At 39.8% G+C, this 20,335-nt stretch overlaps 1 protein-coding gene across 1 annotated transcript in view; it reads left to right on the forward strand.

The window, feature by feature from the left end:
* Positions 1-14,977, forward strand: part of CEP162 (centrosomal protein 162kDa) — a 45,227-nt gene extending 30,250 nt beyond the window's left edge. Inside the window, exons 23-29 of the mRNA XM_014964762.1 lie at positions 1,154-1,258; positions 7,556-7,780; positions 8,357-9,027; positions 9,872-10,013; positions 11,077-11,175; positions 12,617-12,751; positions 14,591-14,977. Of these exons, the coding sequence (XP_014820248.1) occupies positions 1,154-1,258; positions 7,556-7,780; positions 8,357-9,027; positions 9,872-10,013; positions 11,077-11,175; positions 12,617-12,751; positions 14,591-14,797 (1,584 nt within the window). The 3' untranslated portion in view covers positions 14,798-14,977. The remainder of the gene's footprint in view (positions 1-1,153; positions 1,259-7,555; positions 7,781-8,356; positions 9,028-9,871; positions 10,014-11,076; positions 11,176-12,616; positions 12,752-14,590) is intronic.
* The last annotated feature ends 5,358 nt before the right edge of the window (positions 14,978-20,335 follow it).

The raw sequence follows: 20,335 nt of genomic DNA on the forward strand, positions 1-20,335 counted from the left end.
TCCATTGTAGCATAGACAATGCTTTCTCTTTTTTTTTTCTCTTGAGTACCAGTTCTAAACTCTTTTTATCTTAGAAAAATTGTCTGGTTGCCGTAGGAGGGAGGAACAAGGCAAAATACTCAAAATATAAAGCAAGCAAAACTAGTTAATGGATCTTGACTAGTTCTGAGATTTGCATTGCCTGCTTTGCCAGTAGATTTGCCTTAAGATTCATAGAAATAAAGAATTTTTCCAGTGATAAAATGATCTTGGAAATTTTTTGTGGTGCTTAATTAAAGACATCACAGATGAAAGGAGATGCCTCTGAAGGAGCAGCCAGGGAAGGAGATCCTTTAAACACCACCACATCAAACTTTGATCAACATATCGTGGCTGTGAAAGAAAATATTTGTATTTGCATTTTCGACAGGATGGAGTGGTGTTTAAAAACAATGAAGAGCTTTGACTTCATAGAAACAATCAAATTAGTCAAACTCTGCTGGCACAAAAGCATTACTTATGTTAACATTGCCCATGCAAGAGAGAACTCAAGATAGGAATAATTCCAACTATATAAGGCATAATATCCCCGTACAGTGATCGTGGTGGCTGATAAAGGTAGGAAATTCAATTTTAGATTAAAGCTTTGAGTCTTCATGGCCAGACTTTATGGGCGTGCAGCAGCATTAGCTGCCCAGTTCCTTCCCCTGATCCTGGGAATTAGCATTTGTTTAGGCACAACATAACATTGCTCTTTGGCTGTTTCTCTATCTCATCGTGGAGCACAGCCTTGCAAATCACAAACTATTTCCTTAACTCACCCTGAATTCATGGAATGTACTGTAGTACTTTATTTTATAGCTTATTAACCAAGCCTGTATACTGGAAGTAGGGTAGAAAGGTGATGATTTACTGGTCAGAAGAGAAGAATGTCCAAGAGTTGAAATCCTGTACTAGATTTCTATAGCTGGTTTCAGCTCCTTTTGATCTTAAGTGGCTTGAAGAAGCTGTGACTTAGTTTAAGAACACGAAGAATCAGTTAGTACAGGAATTGCTATTACCAGTTGCAGAATACTTCCATTATATCGTGCGCATTTGAAATGTGCTGACTTTTGTAATAAAGGAAAATGTCTCTGAATATCCATTTCAGTTTATTTTCTCCTCTGCTGGACAGGTTGAGAAGCTCAGAGCTGAAGCTGGAGATGAGTGTGTGCAACAGAAGAAACGTTTGCGAGACAGAGCAGCAGATGCTAAAAGAATTCAGGATCTTGAGCGACAAGTACGATCTGAGCAGCTGATTTCAAGGAAACCTTATTAGTGTGGCTGATTTTCATTACTTAGTCAAGTGTAGACATAAATAATGTTATAATGTTATAATCCTATAATGTATATAATATTATAATCCTTTTGAATACTTGCAGCTGTAAACAAATGGAATAGGTTAGTTTTGCGGAGGAACTGGCCCAAGTTCTCCAGAGAGAGCAGACTCTTGGAGGGGATGATAGAGGTCACCGTATACAACTTAAGCGTAGAGATAATTAAAGTTGATACCCATTTTAGAAACTTAGTAATAAAACATTTAGTGTTTGCTTCCACTGTTTCAGTAGGCAAACTATGCAAAAGCATAGACAGTTATTTTAGAACTGGATAAACAGTAATTGACTCTGCAAAGCATAGGCAGTTATTTTAGAACTGGATAAACAGTAATTTATGAATGTTCTTTAACTTTGTCTGTCTCACCTTAGGAAAACGAGAGGTTTTACAAACAAATGAAAGAGCTACAGGTCCAAAACAAAAAAAATGAGGAACGAATGTTTAAGGAGAATCAGTGTTTAATGTCTGAATTAATAGCCTTAAGGTATGCTTATTTAAAAACCCAACCTAAAATCACTGTAGTTTTCAGCTGTGTTTATTATTTTTATTTATGAAAAATCCCTGGGGGGTCTGTCAGGTACACATTTTCCAGTGTTTCTTGGGTCTGTGGTTTTGTTTTTTCTTTTGAGATTTGATTTATGTTGATTATTCTCAGCCTTCTTGCTGATCTTGCAGACCTGTGGGAAGAGTAGTCTTCTCTCTGGGGATTATTTCAATGCTACAAGTCAAATATTCATATCAGAGTGTAATACATATGCTACACTTGTTCAGGTATTATGGCTCACATGTCAAAATGTTTTGATACTGCTGTAAGATACATAGCAGATCAGGGGCCACAGGAGATCCTGGTAGTGGAGGAACCATCATAGATTCAGGTTGGAAGAGACCCTTGGGATCATCGAGTCCAACCATCTACCCTACTCTACAAAGTCCTCCCCTACACCGATTCACTGTGCCAAAGATCCTGTAAGATTTGCATCCTGCACTAGTAATGAGGGAAAAAAACCTAGTGATTTCCTAATTTACTCAGTGAGTCCCACTGTGGCAGAGTAGGTTTTGTTTCCCTCCCTCACATAGTCCCAACAAAGAAGTTTGTGCGAGGTGAGCAGGTTCCGCCCCAGAGGTGGAATTTTTTGGTATAAAGTTACTGCATAGTTGCTTCTTTCTTTGTTTGAAGCTTGCATAGGTTGATTTTGTAGTGCCATTTGGGGGGGATGTTTGTTTTTTCAGTGCACCACTGTTGGTACACCAAGTCACTGCATTGCATAAATGGTTTTGCTGTTACCATTTAGAGAAAAGATAGAGAAGACTAATAATATCCAGCCACGGATCCTCCAGGATTCTGAACCAGCCAGAAATCACACTTTCACAGAATTGATTTCAGAGCTTCGAGCAGCACAGGTAAGTATTTGCCATGCCTGGTTTTCATGTGTTCTTACAAAAAATGCATAACCATCCATATTGTAGACTAATAATGTAAATGAAGAAAGCGATGGACCGTGCTATTATTTGTCTCACTTGTGTATCATGAATGTCTCATCAGATGAAGTCTAGAAGAAATTCCCTAAGACACAGATTCACTGAACAAAGTGCAGTGTTGCCTGTTTACTGGCAATTCTGAAATACCTTGTGAGACCTTGCAGAAAGCAGCAATACCTTCATAGCTTTTCCACACAAGACAAATCCAGGAGAATATTCCTCCTCTGAAGCAGCTAAGTTCTAGAAAAGAGCACCACAGTGAAAAGAGTCATTTGTTATTCACTCATGTAACTTTTTTGGTATTCTTACAGATGCGTGTGGGTTTGAGGAAGGATGTTTAGTAAGCTTCATGTTAAAATTAAAAGTTTTCAGGAACACATAAACAGAAGAGAGAGTCCATGCAGAAAAGGGTGAGAAACAGAATGTAGTAAGATGAACCACTGGAGAATACATCTGTCCATTTAAATACATCATGTCCATAGATAAAGCCATTTTCTTTACTGACCCTCTCGAAAGGCAGATGTTTTCTACTTCAAAGACAATTATGTAAAACTTATTAAAAAAAAAAAAACTTGGTTTTTTATGTGTAGCTTAAGTTTTCTTTTGCTCTACTATAGCAAGGTCTGAGAATATCTCGAAAGGCAGATGTTTTCTACTTCAAAGACAATTATGTAAAACGCTCGAAGTTTTCTACTTCAAAGACAATTATGTAAAACTTATTAAAAAAAACCTTGTTTTTTTATGTTTAGCTTAAGTTTTCTTTTGCTCTACTATAGCAAGGTCTGAGAATAATATCAAAACTAGAAAACCTCGTTGCTGCTGTGGTCTGATGCAACTCTTGTGATTTAATCAATCATTTTATGGTGAAAAAGGACGTTCAGGTTTTTTGTATGACTATGTTTGTTTATTTTTTCTTGTCTGACCTTTCTCTCTAAAACTCAGAAGGAAGAAACTAAATTACAGGAAGAGATAAGACGTCTCAAACAAGATAAGCAAGCTCTTGAGGTAGACTTGGGACAAGCAAAGAAGGAGAGAGATTTCGCCAAAATCCAGATTGCATCCACATCAGGTAAAGCACCTAGATAAATATGTAATTAAAAGTCTTTTCTTATTAAAATATTACTTAGTCTAATGCATCTAGACCATTTCCACTTATTGTCTAAACTTCTAATAAAAGCACACAGAGAAGGACATGCTGCAGTACCTTTGGGAAAAGCTTTTTCTTGTATCCAGCCATACCCTTTGTTGTTGCCTGTTAAGTTTGACTTTTTGCCCATCTCCAACTGATGGGCAGACGACTCCATTTCTGTGCCACCTGTGTTCATAAGAAAAGATGTACTGTGGTGCATCTTAGTCTTCTATTTAGATCTTGCCAGTTTTTTACCTCTAGCTTACGCCTGCTCTTTCCATTCTGACTTTAGCTTTCTTAATGAGAGAGGGTCAGAAACTGGACTCTGACTTCCAATATTAGACATCACATGTGCTAAGAGCTGTACTATTTGCCTCCATCTCTCTTCTCAAAGTGGTTGATCCCTAAGTAGGAGGAGTATGGTTAATACATATCTAAGAATATATTCTATATTGTCTTCCATGTTCTTACTGAAAATCTATTTACTAGAACGTGATCAGGAATAGATCCCCTGGGATTATATTTTAAATGGTATTTCCATGGTAAACTGTGAAACATTGAGTGCTACTATGTATAAAAGAAAAAAGTGTTGGGTTTTTGGTTTTTGTTTTCAAATACTGTTGTATTTAAAATCCTAATTCGGGTCCGGTTTTAAAAATGTACTGCAGTAACAGGATTAGTAAATATATGAAATGTGCTGAGAAGGATAATGTTGGCTAATTACTTCTTCGATACATAATTACTAATAAAATAATACTAAGGATGTTTTATTCCTGTAGGTGAGAAGTCTTACGAATTTAAAGTCATGGAAGAATCTTACAAACAGGAAATCGCTCATTTGAAGAGAAGACTCCAGTGGTATGCAGAAAATCAAGATCTTCTGGATAAAGATGCAGCCCGTCTTAAAGATGCAAAAGAAGAAATTGAGAAACTAAAACTAGAGGTGATAATATCTAGCTTTGTCTAAGAAGCTGAAGCTTTAAATTGTTTCTTTTCTAGTGATGAGTATAATGTAATTCTGTCCATAATAATCCCATTTTTTCAAGCTTTAAGTCAAATGTAGAGTCTTCATATGCAAAATAGATATTACTGAGTATGCAGTGAGAATTGCAAGTGCATAATGCTTAAAACCTGGGTTTGCTTGTACTGGACACCTTAATGATGCTTCTGGAAACTGAAGTAGTGTGTTTCCTTAAAACCTCCAAATTTCTTCACTAAGAAAAGGAAGTGCATTGTTACATTTAACAACTTGGAACATCCCTCTTGTGATTTACTTTTCCTCTTTTTTACTCCATTGTAGCATAGACAATGCTTTCTCTTTTTTTTTTCTCTTGAGTACCAGTTCTAAACTCTTTTTATCTTAGAAAAATTGTCTGGTTGCCGTAGGAGGGAGGAACAAGGCAAAATACTCAAAATATAAAGCAAGCAAAACTAGTTAATGGATCTTGACTAGTTCTGAGATTTGCATTGCCTGCTTTGCCAGTAGATTTGCCTTAAGATTCATAGAAATAAAGAATTTTTCCAGTGATAAAATGATCTTGGAAATTTTTTGTGGTGCTTAATTAAAGACATCACAGATGAAAGGAGATGCCTCTGAAGGAGCAGCCAGGGAAGGAGATCCTTTAAACACCACCACATCAAACTTTGATCAACATATCGTGGCTGTGAAAGAAAATATTTGTATTTGCATTTTCGACAGGATGGAGTGGTGTTTAAAAACAATGAAGAGCTTTGACTTCATAGAAACAATCAAATTAGTCAAACTCTGCTGGCACAAAAGCATTACTTATGTTAACATTGCCCATGCAAGAGAGAACTCAAGATAGGAATAATTCCAACTATATAAGGCATAATATCCCCGTACAGTGATCGTGGTGGCTGATAAAGGTAGGAAATTCAATTTTAGATTAAAGCTTTGAGTCTTCATGGCCAGACTTTATGGGCGTGCAGCAGCATTAGCTGCCCAGTTCCTTCCCCTGATCCTGGGAATTAGCATTTGTTTAGGCACAACATAACATTGCTCTTTGGCTGTTTCTCTATCTCATCGTGGAGCACAGCCTTGCAAATCACAAACTATTTCCTTAACTCACCCTGAATTCATGGAATGTACTGTAGTACTTTATTTTATAGCTTATTAACCAAGCCTGTATACTGGAAGTAGGGTAAAAGGTGATGATTTACTGGTCAGAAGAGAAGAATGTCCAAGAGTTGAAATCCTGTACTAGATTTCTGTAGCTGGTTTCAGCTCCTTTTGATCTTAAGTGGCTTGAAGAAGCTGTGACTTAGTTTAAGAACACGAAGAATCAGTTAGTACAGGAATTGCTATTACCAGTTGCAGAATACTTCCATTATATCGTGCGCATTTGAAATGTGCTGACTTTTGTAATAAAGGAAAATGTCTCTGAATATCCATTTCAGTTTATTTTCTCCTCTGCTGGACAGGTTGAGAAGCTCAGAGCTGAAGCTGGAGATGAGTGTGTGCAACAGAAGAAACGTTTGCGAGACAGAGCAGCAGATGCTAAAAGAATTCAGGATCTTGAGCGACAAGTACGCGATAACAGACCCGTGTTCCATTTAACCTTTATTTCAGATGAGGTCTCTTACAACACTTACCAGCCCTTTCATAAGGGTAAAGCATTGAATGGAGCCCTGTGATAAAGTAACTGGTGCTATGGAACACTCAGCACAAAAAGCTGCAATTACTTACTTACAAAGGGCTCTTCTGCTACTATATTCTATTAAGCTGCTTAGTGATATCTGCTTTAAAATGCTTTGACATGAAAATACCATTTAGAGTTCCTTGGAATGGGGCAAGAGGGCAAAAGCACACACAGACTTGCTGTTTGTCTTCTAAGACTATATTTGTCTGTGTTCAGTAACCCCTTAACATTATGACCAGTTTCCACCAAGTTGATTCAAGAGGAGGGGTTTAAAATGTATTGGGATTCCTACAAAAACTAGAGGAGTAGACACCTTAAAATCCATGTTTCTACAGAGGAAAAGTCAGGAAGAAGCTGGCCTTTCTGAATTTTAAGAGATGGCAGCTGCGCTTCATAGGGATGTAGGACAAATGGAAAAGAATATCTCATTCATAGAAAAAAAGAGGGGCTTGTTATTAGTCTTGCATGCAGGGTGTTAATTTATTTTATTGCAGACTCCAAAATAAAAGGCATATAATCTGTTATTGGGAGAATAATTTCAATAACGTTATGAAATATCTCTGTAACAGTTGGGAAAGTAGAATGTGAGTGTAATTCCAGGAAAAAAGCAAATACTTAAGAGCATTAAGAGCAATATACAACTTAAGTGCTAAGAAAGTAAATAAAAGGTCTGTTTGACATAAGACAATCTGAAGACCAGAGCAATATTTCAACATGATGTGTAAGTCAACCCATAACAGATGGTGAGTCTTGCTTTTCTGTAAATAACATAAATGTAAATAATGTAAAACATTCACAACATACTCATCTCTAGTTTTCATTCTTCACCCAGCTCAAGTGGATGACATTTGTTTAAATTCTGTCACTTCTTACAGTTCAATTTTCATTAGAACTCTGTTTTTTTTGACTTCTGACTTAATTTTCTTTTTGATAGATCAGAGAAATGGAAGGAATTCTAAAAAGAAGGTATCCAAATTCTTTGCCTGCTTTGATTTATGCTGCTGCTGCTGCTGAGAAAGCTAATGATCTTTCAGCTAAAACAGACACAGTGGATTTTTTGGAGAAAAGAATAAAAAAGTTAGAAATGGAACTTGAAGGTAAAGATGATGAAGCTAAAAAAAGTCTCCGTGCCATGGAACAACAATTTCAAAAAATAAAGGTAAAAGTTGGAGGCTTGTTGAGCAGTCTGCTCGGAAAGCAACGGTTGTGGGTCACAGAGGTCTCAAGGGAAAGACAATGTTCAAGGGAAAAAATATTCAAAGAATACCATTTTGAGGCATATGACAGTAATATTTGCAAACTGACACATGGCAAATACACGATGGCAGATTTTAACAAAACTAAAGACTTCTTGCTATATTGAAATAAGATTTTGCTTTGCCTGTCCAAGTTGGTAATATCTGAAGGGAACGCAATCGTATAAAAATGAAATAGTTCTTAGTCAATTTAATTTTCTTTCCCAGAGTTACTGTATTCATTGGGAGCAGAGGATTAATTTGTAGCAAATGTTTTGAGTAATTCTGTTTTACAGCAGAATTAAGTTTGCTTCATGTGATTTTTCACTCACTAATTTCTGCACTGATTATGTAGCGTTATTAGTGACACTGATGTGTATCCTGTCTTAGGAAATCTTTGGATGTGCAGTAATTTTAAAGAATAATAAAAAGAGCTTAGTAATAAACATCCACTTGAGGAAAATGCTTTTTCTTCCCCTTCTCCCTCTCCCCTCCCTTAGATGCAGTACGAGCAAAGACTTGTAGAGCTTGAGCAGCTGCTTGCCTACAAGTTTATGAGTGAATCGCCGAAACTGAACGGTGACAAAGTCACTTCTACAGAGCTTGAACAGGAGCTGCAGAATCTAAAGACGACCCATCAGATCACCGTGGAAAACCTCCAGACAGAAATTGAAAACCTTAGAAGTCAAAATTCCCAATTAAAACTCAGAAGTAAAAAGAATAACAGAGACTTGGAGTCCACAGAGTCTCAAATAAAACAGGGCAACACGAAAGATAGACTGTTAAAACTAAATGAAGAACTGATCACCAAAAATAGAGAAATACAAGACCTTACAAAAACTGTAGAGAAACTTCAAAAAGAAAGGATGATGATGTTGTCTGATAATAATTTGAGAAATAAAATGGATAACAAGGAAAACTCTACAGAGATCCTGAAAAAGAATACGTTAGCAGCAGATAAGAGGAATTCCAGCAACAGCGAGCCCTTTCTGAGCATTTTCAATGATGACAAAAGGTACCAACCCCAGACCTTTTCTGATTCTAATCTCTCGGAAGTTCTGCAAGAAAATGCACAGCTGAAAGAGGAGCTTGAAAGGTTGGCTCTAGAAATGAACCAGCAGAGGGTGAAGTCTCAAGCAACACTGGCTTATTCTGAAAATAACATACGGAGGTAAATGCTTTCAAAACCTCATTAAAGTGCTGGCTGAGAGGGTACTGAAAGGACACGTTAAGGTGTCAGCCATGTGTGAAGCTGCCTTATACTTGGCCAATGTTCTCTGTAGATCTCATTTTTACGGTTTGTTTTTGGTTTTTGGGGGGAGGGGTTGAGTTTTTGGTTGGTGGGTTTGGTTTTTTTTAGAGCAGTGCACTGTCCTGATTCTTTGTACGCACAAACCTATGTTAATTCCCCTTATTAATGCTACAGTTCGTCATGGTTTTGAGTAAGAAGGTCTCAGTATAAATGGTTGCATTTTAGATGCTTTGGATTTGTGTTGTATAGCATTAATATTTTGTACACACACTTTGCTTTAAACTGGGGCATGCTTTCAGTGGGATTTACTTGACCAACCATAGAAACTGTGCACTTCACTCAGTCTCCCTTAGATCCCTTCCTACTCCAAGTAGAGGAAATTGGCTTATTTAGATTGCAACACATTCTGTTCTAGAATAGATACCTGAAATAGGAGAGCTGAATTGTGATTTAAAAGCACCTATTTTCTCTCTTCTCTTTTTTTTTTTTTTGTAAAAAGAGATGATTGGCTGAGTTTTTGCATTCTAGCTGCCTCCAGTTAAATGAGGCACTTATCCAGCCTTGTGGACTTCCCACCCTGTCATCCCTCCTGAGCAGCAGAAGTCATGGTGGTGCTATCTTGCAAGCTTTTGTTACCAAATTCCAAACACATGCCACCAATGTTTTTGATATTTTATATGTTCAAGCGACAAACCTTGCCACGTTTTTGATGAACTATCTGTAGCTGCTTTAGTACACCTTATTTTTCTCTCACCCTGTTCAGGATGCAGGAAGACACAGCAGAGTACATTGCATCTCTGAAAGCTTCCCATCAGAGGGAGGTGGAGAAGATCCTTTGCCAGCACGCAAAGGAGCATTCTGCTTCTAAAGTAGCTGAACTCAACAGCAGAATTTCAACACAAGAGGTAAGATGCAGTAGATACATTCACTACATACAGATGTTAAAGTTACTTCTTTCTAGGTTACTATAAACTTTAGGTCTCTTTAAAGTAGGACCTATTGTTTAAAAAAATGGGCCTGTGCCACTGTATTCACAGACTCACAGAATGGTTGAGGCTGGAAGGGACCTCTGGAGGTCACCTTGTCCAACCCTCCTGCTCAAGAAGGGTCATCTAGAGCCAGTTGCTAAGGTCAATGTAGAGATGGCTTTTGAATATCTCAAAGGAGGGAGATTCCACAACCTCTCTGAGCTTAGAAACCTAAACCAGTGCTTGGTCACCCTCACAGTAAAGAAGTTTTCCTGATGTTCGGATGGAATTTTCTGCGTTTCAGTTTGTGCCCTTTGCAGCTTCTCCTGTCACAGGGCACCACTGGAAAGAGCCTGGCTCTGTTGGCTTTGCACCCTCTCCCTGAGCCTTCTCCAGGCTAAACAGTCCCAGCTCTCTCAGCCTTTCCTTCTATGAGAGATGCTCCAGTCCCTTCACTGTCTCAGTGGCCTTTTGTAGACTCTGTCCACAAGCTCCATGTCTCTTACACTGGGGAACCCAGAACTGGATACAGTTCTTCAGGTGTGGCCTCACCAGAGCTGAGGAGAGCAGAAGGATCACCTTCCTCAACCAGCTGGTGACAGTCACACCAATGCAGCCCAGGATTCCGTTGGCCTTTTGTCAATTTGGTGTCCACCAGGACACCCAGGTCCTTTTCTGCAAGACTTCATCTGCCAGGCCAGTCATTTCATCATAGCTCCTTTTCTGCAAGATTTCATCTGCCAGGCCAGTCATTTCATCATAGAGGGTTATCAGGTTGATCAAGCATGGCTTCCCCTTTGTGAATCCATGCTTACTGCTTCTGATCACCTTCTTGTCCTTCATGTGTCTGTCAGGTTTTCAGGCTTAGTTGCTCCAACAGCAAGTTACACCTGCAGTACTACAATATTGATGATATTTTTGGAGTATTTTTCCTGTGTAGGTTTTCACATGTTGTCCTGGGTATTTGTGTTAATGGCGACTATTTTTAATCTTTTTCTAGATACTAATAAAACATCTCCAAGAACAAATCAGTGAACAACAGAAACATCAGGAAGCCCTTCTTGTTTCACAGATGCGAGAGGAACTCCTACAAAAAGAGGTATATTTAAATTGGGATTGGGGTTACCTCATTCTAATAAAAGAGTTTTCACTTTCATCCTTGTAAAGCCTCAAGTGAAACTGTAAAATAAATCTTAGAAACAGGGTGGACTTTCTCAGTTGTTTCTACATCAGTTACATCAGTTATAGCTGAGAAGGCACTATATTTTTCTAATATGAACAAGAGAATAACACAGCACACAAGGTGGAACTTTGACGGCCTTTTATTTTAGTTTTGGGTTTTTTAAAATTATTATTTTTAATGTTAGAAATGTGGGACTTCTGTATGAAAATTGATCACCAGCTTAATCCAAGCGTGTGTGGGCTCTTCTTTGAGAGTTGTGACACCCGTCTATTTACCCACCTGGTAAATAGACCACAGGGCTTATTATTAAGAGGATATTTTGTTATTGTTTTCACATTCTTTGTTCAGATAAACCCTTTTTTTTTTTTTCTTTTTTCATCCTTCATTGCCATCAAACTGACTTAGGCCATTATATTCTTGATTTTCTCCTTTGGTATCTATGAAACTTGAGGTCTTTTAAGAAGAGAATGTGCAGTTTAATCGTTCTTTTCAAACTCACTGGTTTTTTGGAGAGGTATTTTAGGTTTTTCCTAACCTATTAATAGCATATCATAAAAATAATTCCACTTCTTCATGCTTTCATTTTTTGGGGTAATATTGTGCAAAATCACTGTCTGTCTTTGAACCCAAGGTTTTTGAGTTATTGGCACTTTTGTTATCCCTTAAATGCTGCCAATCTCTTTTTTTTTTTTTTTTTTTTTTTGGGTTTTTTTATTCACCTCCTGTTTGGGAGAAGGATGTAGCCTGTCTCAACATTGTGCCCCTGCTTCAGTCACCGTCTCCTTGATGTATGACCATTGCTCATTTTAACTTCATTTTGATAATACACTAATCTGCAGGAGTTATTAAAAAGAATTCTCCTATTCTGTAAGGGACAGAGAACTCCAGATGCTTAATTTTGTTTGGTACCCTTCTTTAGAAGAAATGAGAGAAGTATCAGTAGGTGTTTTGTACGTATTTAATATAATTAATCTTAATTTCGGTGAATTTACTTAGTATTTATCTTATCCCTGCAAAATTCCAGCTCTGTTGTGAAGATTGTAGGGAGAGAAAAAAGATCTATAAACATTGACTGTGGATAATCACTTGGTAACGTATTACAAACAGGATGGGATTTATCAAAAAGGACTAGATTTTTGTATCTTCAGGCCACATCTTACACGTGAAAGATCCGAATCTCAGTCCCTGAGCCCCTCTTTAAGCTTTTGCATAAAGGAGATTTCTCTTTTACGTCTTCCTTTCTGCAGCTTTTGAATGGAGTGATTGAATAATGCAAATAACACACGTTGAAGGGAGCCGGGTTTAGGCGCTGCGTGACACCGCGGTAACAATTGTCATCAATTCTCTCAAACTGCAGGTGACCAAATTGTTGGAAGAACTGCGAGAGGCTAAAGAGAGCCAGAGTCCTGAAATGAAACACTTTTTGGACCTGGAAAAGAAAATCAGGCACATCGAGAGCAGACATGCAGCAAGAGAGCAAGAAATTCAAAAGGTAGCTCAGGATATTATTGCATTTAATTCACAAGAGCAATTTACCCGTTTAACTGTAATTTGATGGTATTTGCCCAGGCTGGAGGGGGGGAAAGTACTTTTTGATACAGCCCTCAACTGAGCTGTAGTTTTATTTCCTAGTCCTAGAAGTCCCATTCATTGTGCCCTTGTGGCCAAGAAGGCCAGTGGCCTCCTAGGGGACATCAGGAAGAGTGTGACCAGCAGGTGGAGGGAGGTCATCCTGCCCCTCTGCTCTGCCCTGGGGAGGCCCCATCTGGAGCACTGGGACCAGTTCTGGGCTCCCCAGTTCCAGAAGGACAGGGAACTGCTGGAGAGGGTACAGCAGAGGGTCCAGAGATGTTGAGGGGCCTGGAGCATCTCCCTTATGAGGAAAGGCTGAGGGACTTGGGTCTTTTTAGTCTGGAGAAGAGAAGGCTGAGGGGGGATCTGATCAACACCTATAAATACTTCAAGGGTGGGTGTCAGGAGGATGGGGCCAGGCTTTTTTCAGTGGTGCCCAGGGACAGGACACGAGGAAACGGGCACAAACTTTTACACATGAAGTTCCATCTAAACATGAGGAGGAACTTCTTTCCTGTGAGGGTGGCAGAGCCCTGGCAGAGGCTGCCCAGAGAGGAGGTGGAGTCTCCTTCTCTGGAGACATTCCAAACCCACCTGGACACGTTCCTGTGGGACCTGCTCTGGGTGACCATGCTCTGGCAGGGGGTTGGACTAGATGATCTCCAGAGGTCCCTTCCAACCCCAGATCATTCCGTGATTCAGAAAAGCTGCATTAAAAGTATAGAAACATCCAATCTACCACGTACTGGTTTTAATTCCTGAAATAATAACAACAAAAAACCCTTTATCCTCCACAAACTAAATTCTATTTGGGGTAATTTAATAGGATTACAGTTAGATTCGTGTAAAAACCAATGCAAACTTTGATCTGCAGCAGCCTCAGCCCTTTGTGACCACAGGCCATTGTCTCCTGACTCACAAAACTTGTGGTTTTTGGAGGCGCAGTAACAGCTCACAACGTGTGTCAGATCCACTTGGTTTCTCTTGCGGAGCAGTCTTTTAATTAACACATTTAAATGGCAATTGAAAAGTCTCATTTTGATTGCAGGGGGGTTTATGTTCCAGGCTCAGCTTTGTCTTGAATATTCAAACTTTTAATTGCTGAGTTACATTCTCCTGAGGCTCATTAGTGACGAATGAATTCTACCCTAACGATAGAGATCAGTAATGCAAATATTTAAAGGAATTCATTGGGGTCTCTTCTCCCAAGTTACAGACGATAGGACAAGGGGTGATGGCTTCAAGTTGCGCCAGGGGAAGTTCAGGTTGGATATTAGGAAACATTTCTTTACTGAAAGGGTTATCCAGCATTGGAATGGGCTGCCCAGGGAGGTGGTGGAGTCACCATCCCTGGAGGTATTTAAGAAACGTGTAGACATGGTTCTTCAGGGCATGCTCTAGTGCCCAAGATTACTGGTTTGTGGTGGGGTGCTGTGTGGGTGGGTGATGGTTTTTTGGTTTGGTGGTTGTTGTTGTTGTGTGTTTAGGTGGTGGGTGGTGGTTTGTGTGGGGGTTTTTTTTGTTGGTTTTTTTTTTGTTGGTTGGACTCGATGATCTCTGAGGTCCCTTCCAACCACTACGATTCTGTGATTTATTTTTTTTTAATATTCAGATTCAATTGTTTCCATTTCAGTTGAGTGTTGGGCTGGGAGACCGAGCATCGAATGTAAGGAAGGGGCGTATTTTGGGGAAGGGGTGGTGTTCCCTGAGCTTTTGGCTCCTAAATGACACCGCTGACTTGCCTCTCCCTGTCTCTCAGGTGGCCCGAGGGAGGGCGCAGGTTGCCGAGGGGGAGGCGGAGCGGTGGCGGAGACTGGCCCAGAGCAAGACCCGGGAGCTGGAGAGATTCGGAGCGGAGCTGGACTCCATCCTGGAGGTGTTACGGGAGCTGCAGAAACAAGGGGTGGTTATTCCTGCCCCCAATCCCGGGGGATTCGGCACCACAGGCAGCTCCTGGAAGACGTGATGGGGCTGATGAGAAAAGCAGGATTTTGATATTCAAAGGTACAAATAGACAATATTTCTGAAAATCGTTAAGGTAACACTCGGAAATTGAATTCCCTTTGGATCTGATCTGGAATCTTGCTTGTCCAGAGGTAGGTTTGCACCGAGCGACACTGTACGGCTTGTTTCCCTAGAAATAAAGTTTGTGCAATTTATAGACAATATTTCTGAAAATCGTTAAGGTAACACTCGGAAATTGAATTCCCTTTGGATCTGATCTGGAATCTTGCTTGTCCAGAGGTAGGTTTGCACCGAGCGACACTGTACGGCTTGTTTCCCTAGAAATAAAGTTTGTGCAATTTTTTAAAAATATTGGGAATATTGAGATTATTCCATAGACTCAATTACCATTGAAAACCTCCATTTTGATACTTTTTCAGGTACTGTAGAACATGCCTGAATATTTTATAAACTCTGGTTTATAATTTGTCTCCTAGTGATGCATTTGAGCAATCTGCTGCTTGGCTTGGATTTTTAGCATGGAGAGTTGTTATTTTTTCATTCGGTAGGGCATGAAAATCTTCTTTTTTCCCCCATTTTGCTTTTTCATCATGAGAGCCTCCAATTCATAGAATCATAGAATGATCTAGGTTGGAAAAGGTAGGTTTGCACTGAGTGACACTGTACGGCTTGTGTTTCCCTAGAAATAAAGTTTGTGCAATTTTTTAAAAATATTGGGAATATTGAGATTATTCCATAGACTCAATTACCATTGAAAACCTCCATTTTGATGCTTTTTCAGGTACTGTAGAACATGCCTGAATATTTTATAAACTCTGGTTTATAATTTGTCTCCTAGTGATGCATTTGAGCAATCTGCTGCTTGGCTTGGATTTTTAGCATGGAGAGTTGTTATTTTTTCATTCGGTAGGGCATGAAAATCTTCTTTTTTCCCCCATTTTGCTTTTTCATCATGAGAGCCTCCAATTCATAGAATCATAGAATGATCTAGGTTGGAAGGGACCTTAAAGAAGGTCCAGGTCATAAACCAGTTCTTCCCTGAAGACCCCTTTATACTGCGCACCCATAAAGAACAAAACAGGGTAACAAATACCATCATCAACAGTGCAAGGAATTTATTGTTTTTTTGGGATATACACACACAAAGTAAGAGAAATATAACATACATACAGATATTACCAAAAAAAAAGATGGTTATGTAGCAAATAATACAGTAATCGTGGTTGTTTCATATTCAGGTATTTTCAGTATTTTTAGCACAGGTTGTTTTGGCCCCAATAATGAAGTATTAGTCTGTATTTATAAAAAGTGTAAATTTAATAATGCATTGTATATAAAATATCAGCTCTGTGGAAATAGGCTGTGTTTTCTTGATTTTAGGTGGTTTTGCAAATGAAAAGGATAAAATAGAATTATTTCCACTTTACCATTTCCTTCCTGTACAATTTGCTGTCCCTGACACAGCAGCAGCCCTTGTGGGCCCAGAGGGGACAGGAGGAACCAGGGGAGGTGTTGCAGGTGCTGGAAACTCTCCCTCTCTTAACATATAATCCTTAGGCCATCAAGAGGGGGCTGCCTCAGTGTTCAAACACCTCTTAGAAGTCTTACATGATGGTTTCTCCCACAATTTGAATGAAATTCAACTTGTGGATGTTTTTCCTTTTCTACTGTATTATTTCATCGCTCATTTCCAGGAGACGTCATCGTGACCAGATTAAAAGAATCTTAAACATCATTTCTTTGAGTCATCGCCTTATGTTTAGCTGAAATTAATTTGTTTACAGCCAAGCAGCTGGAGGATAATAATTTGAATTGTCACCTTCAAAGCTTTTAGGAACTCAGGTGAGCAGCTGGCGGGTGACTCGGTGACCTGGATGAGAGGAGAAGACATTTGCTGCAAGAGAGGAGAAGAGGGTGTGCAGAAGAACAGCAGATCTCATCTTTGAATCACAGTGTTTAGCCTTCCAGAGGGGTAACACCACACCTCCTGGCCAAAAATAACTTCACCTTTTAAGCCTCAAAGACTGTAAATCACTGGATTTTGATGGTTTTACATCTCCCTTTCCTCTCTGAGCAGGCATTTTCTGATTTTACCTGGCAGGGTGGGTGGTGGGTGCAGAGCTCCAACTCACTGACACAGAAGAACATTGCACAAACATTCACCTCTGAGAACTGGAACAGGGAACTTGAGCTCCTGAGTTCTTACAGAATATAAACCAGGTTTATGCAAAGAAACAAATGTAATTATCTTAGGCCGCCTCTCCACGAAGTTAAACCTACCACAGGGGATGCAATTTTGCAAAAAGGCTCTGAAAGAAAATTTGCAATCATTCCTTTTAGAAAAAAAAACAACAAACAACATTCCAAATATTCATTTTGAAGGATTACACTGGTCAAAACCCCTTTCTAGTCCCTTCACAGTGAACCAACTCACGTTGCTTTTCTGGGAAAAAGATGTATTTTTTTAAAAACACGTTACACAAAGCTGGTTATTTACATCAATCCCCTTTCCCCTGAGGCAAAACATTGTGGCTATTAGTTCTTAAAGCAGTTCTTTCTTTCTCTTTTTTTTTAATATGACTGCTTTTGAAGGCTGCAGAAAAAGTTGCTTTGTTTGCCTTTGATTCTGCTCTAATGGAGAAGAAAAATGGGACCGGGAGTGTTGCTGCCCCAGTGTCTCTGTGCAGCAGGGACTGGCAGGTTATTTTTCTGTAAAAAGCAGCATGAAAGACTAAATTTAAAGATAAAAGGGAGATAAGATGATATAGAAAAAATCAGAACCATCAGGGAAGAACAGAAGGAGGAACCAACCCTTAGATACCTTCACAGGATTAAGACGTGCTTCGGAAGGACATTAAGAATCCAATTCAAATGTGTTATAAGTGAAGTTGGTTTTATTCCTTCATCATTTTAGGAAATACCTTTCATCCAGGCCTTACGTGTCACCAGAACCCACACACACGAATAGTTCTCCTTTCTCCCCAAAGCAGCAGTCACACACCTGAACAAAAGCCACAAAGATCTAAGGGGGGGGGGGGAGGAAAAGCTTAGGTCAGTCCACTGGGAATAACAAGCTTTTCTTTTTCTGTGTTATTTTGAAACCTTGTTTTAAATGCTTTAAAAACAAACGTCATCTCTTGCTTGCAGAGGGGCTGGGTTCTACACAGACTTTCCTCTCATTTGAGAAGCATTTCTGTTTTCAAACATGGCAAAGGGGGAAAAAAAAAATTAAAAAAAATAGATCAAACATCACCGAAGGCAGCTCACTTATCCAGAAATAGGCTACAAAAGCCACATTTAACAGAAATCCCAGAGCTTGTTAGCCAGAACAATATTGAGCTTCAGCTCAGCCAAAGCTTAACCATTAATTAGAGAGCTAAGAGTTGTTTGAGGTGCCTCCACAGGCAGCAGCTGCAGGTTCAGAAGGCAGATTTCCCAAATTTCTTCATTTGGGAAGAGAAAAGGCAAGTCCAGAACTACAGCTTTCATATACTCACTCATGGTCAAGTACTTACTGTGCCAGGAGGCCTTTTCTGCACACACTGGAGACCTGCCCTGCAGCCCGGGCAGCCACGCTCACTCCCAACTGAGTTCTCAGGAACTATTTTCAGCAATAACCTGCCACTTTGAACCAGTCTCTCATTTGCTTTAGGTAAAAACACTAAGAAATAGCGCAAGAATTACATTTGAAAACAGGAAATTTAAGTCTAAGTGGTTTATCATAAGGGCACAGGAGATGGAAACAAAAAGAGGTCTCCCCCACTCCTTGTATTCTTTAAAGGCACAACCCATTCGCTGTTTTTAATATTTTTCCAATGAAGGAAGAATTAATTCATCAGCATTTAAGCATCTGAGGAATTTATCAGCAGCCCATTGCTACTGACAGTACATTTTCACTCTGACACAAGCCTGTCTTATACAAAGCAGGTTAGTTTCAAGAAAACCTGGTCAGACACAGTATCTTAGGGATTCTCTGTCAGGGAGTTGCTACATTTTCACTCTGACACAAGTCTGTCTTACACAAAGCAGGTCAGTTTCAAGAAAACCCAATCAGACAGTATCTTAGGGATTCTCTGTCAGGGAGTGGAGCAACAGGATGAGGGGTAATGGTTTTAAACTGAAAGAGGGAGATTTAGATGAGATCTTAGGAAGAAATTCTTTCCTGTGAGGGTGGTGAGACACTGGAAGAGGTTGCCCAGAGAAGCTGTGGCTGCCCCATCCCTGGAGGGGTTCAAGGCCAGGCTGGATGAGGCTTGGAGCAACCTGGTCTGGTGGGAGGTGTCCCTGCCCAGGGCAGGGGGTTGGAACTAGATGATCTTTAAGGTCCTTTCCAAACCAAACCATTCGTGATTATATGATCTTAAATCCACTGGTTTCCTTTCAGTTAAGGACATCCCACAGAGCATTCCTACTCCCAAGTCCAGCCCGGGATTTGATCCTGGTTCCTCTGCAACCCCTGTGCTTGCCATAAACCCATTTGGCCATTAGTTACCCATCTCTTGAAGAAGCTGAAACATAATTCAAGTACTGGTGAGGCTCAGAACCTTACTCCTTCTCTCAATAAGCTTCACAGTTGAAATTACACCTATACAACCCCTTAACAAGCCCTCCTCTGGGACAACAGCAGTAGCTGCAACACCAGCCCAATCAAATACGAAAAGAAGATGGAGCTGGTGCAGCTCAGCTCTGCCTTTGAAGCTGGTCCCCTCAGCAGGTCACAGCCTACGAGCCCTTCACTGGCCCCACTAGTCAGGAAAGTGCTGCTCTAGAGCCAAAAAGCACAGGAAGGTTCAGCCTCAAAGCAAAACATAACACCAGCTTGACCTACCACCACCACGTGCAAGTAGTAACTCTATTGGCAAAAAGAACAGATTTCATCTGAGTTTCCTGTGATTTAGCTACCAAATCCTGCACTCACCAAACTGGAATTTCGTGTCAGCCATTTAAAAAAACCCACAAAACAAAGCACCAAACCAAAACGAGATCAAATTACTGTTTGTGTAGAACACTAATTGCAGATCATCACCGGGCAGCTGTCGGAATATCACTCTGAAGTGCTATAATTACAGGCACCAATTTGCTTTTCCTCAGCAGCAGGTGGTGGTAGCATTTTGTAAAGACTGCAACCCAACAATTTAACAGTAAAGGTATTCCCTCTGTAAGCTTTGTGACACAAGTTTAACCTGCACCGAAAAGCAGGTCATAAAAGCAGGAATCAGAAGCTGAAGTTAATGCCAAGCAGATGTCCCTTACAATGCTCCATTTCAGGTGTCCTTTTTGGGAGCAGCAGAAGATGCAGAACCTTCCCAGGGGTTTCCCCATTTTAGTCTTTAATTTGAGGTTGACAACTTTTCTTGGCTGAGGAGTTTTCATGCACTTCCCAACACTAGGCTCCAGCCTTCACAGTCCCTGCAAGTTCTTACAGTATCCTTCAGAAGCTAGATACAAGCAGTCATTCAAAAATAAACCAAAAAAAAATAATCAGGAAGTTAAAATAACTCTGGGCAGAAGGTTCAGACCACAGAAGGCATCAGAATAA

The sequence above is a fragment of the Calidris pugnax genome, unplaced genomic scaffold (assembly GCF_001431845.1).
Source record: "Calidris pugnax isolate Ruff unplaced genomic scaffold, ASM143184v1 scaffold219, whole genome shotgun sequence".
In the NCBI taxonomy this organism is placed as follows: Eukaryota; Metazoa; Chordata; class Aves; order Charadriiformes; family Scolopacidae; genus Calidris; species Calidris pugnax.